Genomic DNA, 11,159 nt, shown 5'->3' with positions numbered 1-11,159 from the left:
GTTGTGGTAGCACGTCCACTTCCCGGTTGTTTCAGCTCGCATGGTTCCTCCGAGGGTGCTCTATGCCGTGTGTCTGATGCAGTCAGTACATTCACTATTGTCATATATATATATATATATATATATATATATATTGTCATATATATATATACATGTATATTGTTATATATATATATTGTCATATATATATATATATATATATATATATACTCATGTGTGTGTTTATGTATGGAGTTATTTATGTTCCTGTGTGCATGCCTAATTGTATGAAAATGGGTTACTGGATAAATATTGGTGACTGTATTTATAAAAGGGTAGATAAAGAAATAGGTAGATAGATAGATTTACAGATGGATATTGAGTTAGCTAAATTGACTGATACATACATACACCTATGTATGTATGTGTCTATGAATGTGTCATAATCATCATTATCATCACCATCATCATTTAACATCCATTTTTCTTTACTTGCCTGGGTCGTACAGTTATTTGAGGCATATGTATGTATGTGTGTGTGTGCGTGACTTCGCTGACAGATAAATAGATAGAATGATATGAAATTAGGTTGATAGAAAGAAATATAGATGGATAAATATGTAATAAAGAAACAATACAATCTTGACTATAGTTTTAGTAAATTTATTTCTTATTGGTAACTCACATGTCATATTTCCATTTATTTTTGTTCATTCTTGTGAATGTAATGGGGAGAAAATCTCTAAAATGTTTGAATGCTGTCCAAATGAGATGAAAGAATTGTATCATTTTCATTTGGTGAAATAATAGAATTTCTTTCCTTGTTACCTGTTTTATTTTTTAAATTTTATTTACTTTTTTCCGTTCCTTTTGGCACCAAGTGTGTGATTTAGTTGGCCAAGGAATATTTTGTTAAAGACTATCCCAGAGTGTAATGGAGAAGAAAGCTGGCAGAATCAGTATGGTTCTTCAAGTAATAGATAAATTGAATGAAAAAAACAACCAAATAAAAGACAAAAGAAAAATTAGGAATTTGTGTGCATTGTATGTATGTATGTGTGTGTGTACGTGTACTTCTGATGAGATTTTCGTAAATTGCATAAATATCCTAAGCAGCTGGTGACAACACTAGATTGGGTTGTGTTAGAAATAGGAGTAAAATAGCAGTAACCTATTACAAAAAGAATTATTCCAGATCTTTCATAGCTTCGTTTTCAATGAATTGCTTATTCAAAATTATATTGCATATATAACTTGAATAATAACTTCAACCTTATTTATAATGCCTTACTCCCTTTATGCTTTAACAATATTTAATCATGCAGAAATCATAAGAGATATGTTAAAATATTTGGCATTGAGATTTTCATATAAGTAATATACAATAGGGGCATTATAATATAATCTTTAGAAGTCACTGTCAACAACATTCTTGTATTAGAAAACACACACACACACACACACACACATTTTCCAATCGTTTGATACATTGTGAGGTGACTGTTGTTGTCACTAGGCCTAACACCATCTGAAGCAAATACTCCTTGTGAAGCAAATACTCCTTGTGAAGCAAATACTACATGTGAAGCAAATACTCCTTGTGAAGCAAATACTACATGTGAAGCAAATACTCCATGTGAAGCAAATACTCCATGTGAAGCAAATACTCCTTGTGAAGCAAATACTCCATGTGAAGCAAATACTCCATGTGAAGCAAATACCACCATCACTGATACTGAAACCTCAGTGGAGAAGGCAAGCCACTGGATTTGGTTAAACAGAGATGATGAACTATGTATAGAAGAATACTAGGCAAAACCTAGTAACCAGTTCATTTAACAAGCTGGGCCCCAAAACGGTGTGCATTCTCTCTTAAGAGTTTATGACCCCATAAACTTGTTAGCATCCAGTATATGGAGCTTTCAACTGGGAGCACTTGCCTCTGCAAGTTGTTTGCAATAAAAAGAATATTTATTAGAGAAGTTTTGTTGTTGTCAGCCCAGATGTTGTCAGCCCAGATCTATCAGCACAGATCTATCAGCATGGATTTCTCCAACCATGACCACCCATTTCCTTATAGGAAACATAGGATTACATTATCTAGTTTTTCTCTCCATTATTTTTTTTAAGATAGTAGACTTGAGTTAAAGAAGAATTGACTGCTATTTCTTGCATGTCAAGAGACCTGAAAGAAGATCTCTCATTGGTTTTACATAGCATATAGAAAGAATACATTTGTATTTATAAGGTGGTGTGTGTATGTAGATGGTATTTTTTCAAACGCACAGTTGCTGTGAGAACAGCAGAAAAATTGGGTAAATTACTCTTACAAGGTGGAAGAATTTTTCCACCTTTTAAGGGTAATTTACCCAATATTTCTGCTGTTCGCACAGCAACTATGCATTAAAAAAAATCTTATTTGTATTGTACAATACACATTTTTGATGCTGCGAATAAAAGAACAAATATTTGTTTCTTTACATTTATACACACATACACACACATATATATATATCATAAAACAAATGATATGAGCATATGCATGTATACCTACATCTACATGAATATATAGATGCATATTCGGGTACAGGACATTAGAAAAATGAACGGGAGCATAAAAACAAAACGGACTTTGCTTACAGACAACAGAACGAACACATAGGAAAACAAACAAGCCACTTGGAATTATTCCTTCATCAGCTGCCTCTATTCTAAAACTAGGCGTTTTGAAGATAAGGCAGGACGCACTCTTAGAATAGTTTCTTCCTGAGTAGGGGATCAACCCACTAAACAGAGGATTCCAAGGTAGCAAACACAAACCAAGACAGGAAAAACTGGACAGTGAAAACAACATTAAAAAGCCATACGGCCAAACGCATGGGATATTGAACGCTAGTGAAATGACGAAGCTGGAGAGATAATAACTTCGTCTCGCCTTTAAGCCGGCTGGATTGAGAAAGAGAGAAGTGACCAGAAGTCACATGTGAGCAGAGCGGAGTGGTAGAGGGAGGAAGTGGAACAAGGTGGGCGACAAGAGACAGGGGAAGAGGAAGAGGGAGATATGTATAGCAGATACAAAGAATCACATGTATACAACCAATATTACTCTGATACCAATTCTTTCTTTACTAAGCTGCAACTGCACGACAACTATTCACAGAAACAACACATGTTTCCTAGCAAGTGACAAAGAATCAACTTCAGAGACCATTATGACGTATACATGTGTAATGACAGTAAGCCAGCATAATTTGCATAGCTCTTTACCAAATGTTTTACAGTATATGCTTTACCATATTTAGCTGTATTTCCTTTATGCTTTAAGGTTGATCCCTCCCAAATCATTTTTAACATTCAGCCTTTATTGTATTTGTATATTAAGTACTAGTAGTATACCTGACTTGGTTCAATGGACAATATGCCTCACCTACAAAACCTTCACTTGATTAGATTAAGTATGTGTGCATATATTTTATTGACTAAAATTTATACAGCTCTGTCCTAAAAGGAATGAAGATGCGAAGAGTCTAAAATATATTGCTTTATATGAAAATGTTCTTGTGGATTTACATAGAATAAATTACCATTTATAAAGAAGAATAACTCATTTCACCTTGGACAGATTTTTCAGTCATACCTTCTTATTTGCTCAGTCCCAGTAACATTAAAAATATTTATTGCTAGATCCTAATGTTTCTCCTTTTTTTTGTAGGCTGTTTGTGTGTGTGTGTGTGTGTTTTAAATGAGAGCATATGCAAGTTGAAGAAACCAGAAGAAAAAAAATTTGAGTTTGAGCTACAAACAGTTTAAAATATTCAATTATGAAAAAATAAGAAAATAAAAAATAATTTTATGTTTCAGTGACATTGCTAAGAATGAAGCAAATAGGCCTGTACATGTTCACATGTAGACACACATATTTAAATATATATAATTGCATATGCAGAGAATATATGCAAATTTTTGCTGAACATAATGTGTTTTCCAAAGCAGTGTATAAACCATAGCTAGATTAAAAATAAGGCAGGTGGTTGACCAAGAATACTACAGAGAATTAGGAAGCAAGGTAGTTCTTTACATTGAAGCAACTGAACTCACTAAGAAATCATTTAGCTTCTGCAATGTACATTTTGTAAAATCAAACGCCACACCATGCTGTTAATAGCTACAAAAATAATACTGCCTTAATAACTTTAGATAGAGAGGCAGTGTTCCATTAGCTTGCAATGATGAGTTCAAATCCTTTTGTGGAAAAAATAAAGACTTACATAAACTGATATATTTTTTTCAGTGGGGAAGTTGTCTTTTAAACATTAGATACTGTCAAATTAACATTGTAATGTGGAACATACCTCCAGAATATCATTACTTTTACTTTTCATTTCCATCCACACCTCATTCAGTGTATTTAATCATACATGCACCAAAAACTATAATAACAGTTTCAAATTTTGGCACAGGGCCATCAGTTTTTGAGGGAAGGGAAGTCAATTACATTGACACCAGGTACTTGACTGGTACTTATTTTATTAACCCTGAAAGTATAAAAGGAAAAGTTGACTTCAGTGGAATTTGAGCTCAGAACATAGAGGTGGATGAAATGCTGCTAAGCATTTCGTCTGGCATGCTAATGGTTCTGCCAGCACATTGCCTTACTGAAAGTTGTAAAAATGGTAGATGTTGTAGTTTGAGCTTGAGGATTTACTAAAAGTCAACATTATTGTTTATTTTTAAAGTTCCACTTTTCCATGCTAGCATGGATCAGACAGATTTCATTGAAGTATATTTCTTATGGCTGGATGCCCTTCCTGTCACTAATCCTCCTTTGTTTCCAAGCAAATTAATAATTCCTCATGACTGGACATGTTTGTTGTGGAAAACTGGAAATTAATGATGATACTTATACTTTAGTGACACTCAGTTTACAACTATCACATGATGTCAAGACCAGTAAGCACATGCACGCACACACACACACACACAACTGGCTTCTTTCAGTTTCTGTCCACCAAATCTACTCTCAAAGCTTTAGTTGGCCCAGGGCTAAAGTAGAAGATATTTGCCCTTGGTGCCCACATAATGGGCCTGAATTCAGAAGCATGAGGTTGGGAAGTACACTTCTTACTACATGATGGGCTTCTTTCAGTTTCTCTCAAACAAATGCACTCACAAGTCTATAGCCAGCCGGGGCTGTAGTAGAAGACAATTGTCTAAGGTATCACACAATAGGATCAAATCTGAAACCATCTGGTTGAAAAGTAAACTTTTTAGCTTTGCAGGCATGTTATTTAATATTATTTAAGTGTTTCTGTCTTTGGTGTATAGGGTGCAGTGAATATATTGTCTAAATTACGCAAACATTAAAATAACACTGACATCTTATTGTAACAGATATATTTACCAAAATTACATAAAAATATCTTGAAATACTAAAGAGTAAATTTATTCAATAAAATTGCTATTGGCTTTAAACATGGCTGTCAGACGACTTTGGAATATTCTACAACTCCTCTGGACAGTCTCCTTGTTTAAGTTGGTGAATTCTGCCATAATTCTTGCCTTCAGGTCATCTTTGGTGATACAAGGAGTTTTTTTAGGTCTCTTGCTCAACTGTGCCCCACACATAATAATCAAGGAAGTTGCAGTCTGGGGCGTTAGGTGGCCAAGTATTAGGGGTGATGTGGTTGCAGAAATTGTCTGACAGCCAGTTCTCCTGCTTGTGTGGCATGGTGCAGACATAGGGTCATCCAGCAGCCACCCTCATGACACAGGACAGCGCTACCTCCTCCAGGCACTTGATGTAGGCCTCTGTGTGGAGTCTGAGGCTGTATGGGAAGATGAATGGAAGCATAAAATTGCCATCAATAGTGATCACTCCAAAAACCATGATGTTGACTAGATGTTTGATATTTATCACTCAGTATATGTTTTGGGGACACAGCAAGCCAGCACTTGTTCTATGTGTTCACCATCTATTCGGATTGAAGCTTCCAGTGCAAATACCAAGCAGTACAGCATGTTGTTTCCAAATTTCTGGCAGAGTGAATTGCATCATGGTGCTGTTTTTCTCACAGACAGTACCCAACTGATCCTACTATACTGTGTAGGTGACAAAATCAAAAACAAACAATGTACATGCACAAAATTAAAAATCTGAAATGACAACTTACCCATCACTCCCTGTACATGTTTTCTCATTCAATATACCATCTCTGTATTAGAAAAATATTTTTTCCAGGAAAGCCATTGTTTTAAAGGAATTAAAATAATATATCAAAATTAAAGACAAATAAATAAAATGTATTGTATATGAGCTTTTTCTAATTTGGAAATTTCTAACAATGATACAAATAACATGATGATAAAACACTTCAAATTCAAAGGGAAAATAATAAAGTTAGTTTTATAGCCATAAGTATAAATACATCTAGATAAACTGATTGAAATTAAATTTCAGAGACTTGAATTGAAATATCCTTGACTCTTGCTACTACAGTTATGTTATTTATCATCATTTGCCAATAACATAGAGTATAAAATATCATATTGTATGTGTTAGTATTTGACAGAGAGTAGAAAAAAAAAAAAAAACGAGTGTTATATAAAGTACTGCTATCTTCATTTGTTATTATAATTCCAGAGTCATCTTTGCAGTTGATCACTTTTGAATTTAGTAGAATGAATACTGAAAATATTAATACACTTATTATACCGTTGACCTGGGGAGTATCATATATACCAAAATACCATTGACTTTGTACATATGAAAGAAGCTAAATAGTTTGTTATGATGGTCTCTCTTCTATGTTTTGTGTTTATTCTATTTTGTATAGCCATGTCCTGAAGGTAGCCGTACTTTCCGTGAAGAGCAGTGTGCCAAGTACAACAATATAGAGTACGATGGTCAGTTGTACCAGTGGGAACCAGTCAGAATGCAAAGTAAGTATATATTCTGTTACATTCTATACTTCTTGCTAATTCTCATCTGAATTTACGAGGATCTACATGATTGGTGATTTATCTGTTTTATTTAGCATTAGAAGGATAAAGTATATCTCCTCTGTCCTATGGTTAAAGTATCAAGCACTGTAAACTTGTTGATCATCTGCCAATTGTACAAAGTTGCCACTTGTTTCAGAGATGAATTCTATCCTCTGCAGGACCTAACTTAAAGCTTGGTGGAACCCTGCATAGTTTAGTATAAAACCAGTTCACGTCCCATCCAAATAATGATTTTATATCATTATTTCTGCCTTGGTACACTGGAAAAGAAAGGTAACAATAGTAATAATAATAATTATTATTGTGGAATAAATAGTAGCTTTCCACCTCCTCTTACATTATTATAACATTCTCTACTCTTTTGATCTAGAATACTCTGTTCTAGCTTCAGTTGTATCTGTCATCCATCCTTATTTCGCCTCATCCACTAAATAGCACACTAAATAATTTTCTTGAAAATTCTTCCTGAAAATTGCAACTCTTTGGAAAACACTTTCTGCTCTCATTTTTCAAAAAGTTTCAAAGAACATATGTTTTAGATAAACATCAATTGTATCTATATCACTGATCTTGCAGGACCTATCAAAGCCATGGATGATGTAGGTATCTTTTTCTAATGACTTATTAATAGAATAAGCAACAAACACAGAGTGACTGTAACACCTATTGTAGAAGCAGTTCTAATAATAGAAGTGTTGCCATAGTGGGTTGCTTGAATAGCAGGTAAATGAAGTTATATTTCATTAGCTGAGTGAATAATAACTGATACAACTCACAAACATTTAACTGTTTATTTATTGCCAGACATAAAGATATTTGGTGTTGGTGGTTTGTAATAATGTAAATAATTGCTGACTGTGAGAGAGAGAGAAAAAAAACATGCCATGTCTGTAGAAGTTACTTATGAGACATGATGTGAACGTTCAGAATGGGTTTGCTGAGAACGTGGAGTTGTCTGCATAAATGTCCATAACAAGAGTGGAAGCACAGGTCACTTGGCTGTCTTCAACACATTGCAATTAATTGAGTATCAAAATGTTTTTTTTTTAAATAGGAAATAAGAACATTTGAGTAAACAATATTACACCTCAGCCTCAGGCTGATTGGTCAATTAATTGACCAATTATGTGGAACTATGGAGGTTTGGTTGTGGTGTCTGATTATCTAGTGGTAAGGTTTCAACTTATCGCTACAGAAACATTATTGACTGTATTTGAAATAAGTTTCAGAAAAACAAGAAGTACATTGATTATGTCTTTGAAATATAAATGATTATAGGGAGAGAAACCACAATATGTTCTATCTCTACTAATACAACAATTATAATGGCAACTATTACCTATACCTTTTTAATATAACTACTACTACTACTACAGTTGCAACTGCTGCCATCACAAACATTACTTTCGTTGCTGGGGAAGCAAAAACTGTCTTTAATTTGAACATTAGTCTACTCTACTTAAGGTTTAATTATATTTTCACATTTACAGGTTCTCCATGTCAACTTTATTGCAAAACTCGAGATGTCAAACTCTCAGTGTTGAAAGCAGATATGGCAGCTGATGGTACCCGCTGTTCCTTGATTGGTCGTAACATATGCATTAATGGACAATGCCGGGTAAGACAAAACTGTTACACTTAACCCTCACTTGAACTCCAATGCTTCAACAAGCCAACTAACATTTAACTCTGATCTTTGTAGCCTTAAGCAGATAATAAAGATAAATCATCCACTGTAATGTGGTTTCTCAGCAATTGTAATTACCTGATTTATAGAAGAATAGACACCTGCTTTCTGGCTAGTTAAACTGAAATAATAAATAAAGCAGTTTCTCTCTTGGTGATGCAACAATGTAAACAATATGAACACAGCATGATAAGAATTCAGAGTTCAAGAGCCAAGGATATTTTATATCTATAGAGCCCCACACCAAATTTTTATTAAATTATAAATTATTTTATATTTATAAAATGTATGTGTGTATGTGGGGGAGAGAGAAATAAAGAAAGAAATTGAGGCTTCTTGAACTCACACACAGACACCCACACATTACAGCTCCAGATCAACTAAAGCCTTGTGAGTGGATTTGGTAGACAGAAACTGAAAGTTGCCTGTTGTGTGTACATACATATATATATATATATACACACACACACACAACAGGTACCTTACAACTTTACTTTGTTGTGTGTGTGTATATATATATATATATATATATATATATACACACACACACATACATACAACATGCTTCTTTTAGTTTCTGTCCACCAAATCCCTTCACAAAGCTTTAGTTGATCTGGAGCTATAATAGAAGACACTTGCCCAAGTAGCTACACAGGTATTGAGCCCCAAAACATGTAGTTGGGAGAATGTGTGTGTATAGCTTTCCCCAGTATATATTGGTAAAAAGTATGACCATTAATGAAAGAACAAACAAACTGGTGTATTTGATGAGAACAACCTTGTGACATTTAATCCATCTGTGTTGCACAAGCATTTTCTTGTCATTATTGTCTTTGAAAGAGCAGTGATCCATTTGGAAACCTATCATCAACAATTCTATTGCTCACAAAATATATGGTATAAAATATATAAGGCATCAAGTAAGGTTTGCTCTAGGATGGTTTTATTTATTGTCTTTATTCTCAAGATCATGGGAGTATTTTTAATGCAGTGCTACATGTGAATGGAACTTTTGACAATTGTGCAGTACAGTACCCTATTTGATATAATTATGTTATGGTCCAGCGGAGAAAATGGATGTAAAATGATGACGATATGTGGATTGAACTAGGGCAAGTCAAATACTTTTGTTTGGAACTATATATTAGTCTTAGTGACAGAATGCGAACCATCACAACCTATCATCCATATTGCCTAAGTGCATCTTTCATACAAGAATAATCAGAGGTTTCTAGCTTAGCAAGTGAATTGATGTTTCTTGATCAAGATTAAATTTATATTGACAATGGTAGGTACTTATAAATTATATGGAATTAATAATCGACTGTTCACCTACTTTGTTTTTATACATGCAAATTTTGAGTTTTTCCACCAATATGACAATGATTGTCATTATTACCATCATCTTCACCACTGTCATTGTAATCATCGTCATCATCAAGTTTCTCCTTGTTGTCATCCTCATTGTTATTTCCATTGTCCATATCTCCTGTTCATATTGCCACTAATACACATTGCATAACCACTGTTGAAAGAAACTTTCTTCTTCCTTACAGCGTGTTGGCTGTGACTGGGTTCTGGAATCTTCAGCCAAGGAGGATCGGTGTGGTGTATGTCATGGAGATGGTTCCACATGCAAGACAATAAAAGATCAATTCAATGAAACTAAAGGCAGTGGTAAGATGTTCTGTTGTGACTTTCTGTTTATATTTTGTTTTGTGTTTTTGATTTCTATAACAGATGTTATACAGCTTTCTATAGTTTTTATATTATTATTTTGTGAGCTGGTAGAATCATTAGCATGCTGGGTGAAATGTTTAGCAGCATTTTGTCAGTCTTCATGTTCTGAGTTCAAATTCTACTGAGGTCGACTTTGCCTTTAATCTTTTGCAGAGTCGATAAATTAAGTACCTGTGAAACACTGGGGTCAATGTAATCAACTAATCACCTCTCCCCAAAATTTCTGACCTTGTGCCTTTAGTAGAAAGGATTGTTATTATTTCTTTGCTTACTCAGTGGAGAGATAGTACATGACCCTTTCATAGGATTTTTGAGATTTATGCTGGAAAAGAAATTTGGACTTATGGATTGCTATATTGAGAGCAGCACATCAATATATCAAATTATATTTGGAGCAGCAACATGCTGTCAATACTGACAATAGAGTGGAATTTATTAACCCCTCCCCCAACCCTCCCAGGCACAAGTCTGGGCAAAGTTGTTTTATGGAAGACCAGCAGTCGTCCATGCATACCGGCCTTCCCTCTCCATGCCACCAGTGTTATCCAAGGGAAATGCAAAGGCCATTACAGCTTGGCACCTGTGATGTCGCAACTCATTTCTACAGCTGAGAGAACTGGAGCAATGTGAAATAAAGTGTCTTGCTCAAGAACACAACATGCAGCCCAGTCCGGGATTCAAACTCACAACCTCACGATCGTAAGCTCGACGTCCTAACTACTGAGCCATGCACCTTCACACACACACACAT

General features: G+C 34.6%; 1 protein-coding gene across 2 annotated transcripts in view; it reads left to right on the top strand.

The window, feature by feature from the left end:
• Window positions 1–11,159, top strand: part of LOC106871710 (A disintegrin and metalloproteinase with thrombospondin motifs 7) — a 345,599-nt gene that overhangs the window by 159,732 nt on the left and 174,708 nt on the right. For both annotated transcript variants that reach the window (XM_052976057.1, XM_052976060.1), the window contains exons 13-15: window positions 6,813–6,918; window positions 8,472–8,599; window positions 10,225–10,345. In XM_052976057.1, the coding sequence (XP_052832017.1) occupies window positions 6,813–6,918; window positions 8,472–8,599; window positions 10,225–10,345 (355 nt within the window). The remainder of the gene's footprint in view (window positions 1–6,812; window positions 6,919–8,471; window positions 8,600–10,224; window positions 10,346–11,159) is intronic.

The sequence above is a fragment of the Octopus bimaculoides genome, chromosome 2, assembly GCF_001194135.2.
Source record: "Octopus bimaculoides isolate UCB-OBI-ISO-001 chromosome 2, ASM119413v2, whole genome shotgun sequence".
NCBI lineage: Eukaryota > Metazoa > Mollusca > Cephalopoda > Octopoda > Octopodidae > Octopus > Octopus bimaculoides.
This window is presented reverse-complemented; position numbering and strand designations above follow the sequence as displayed.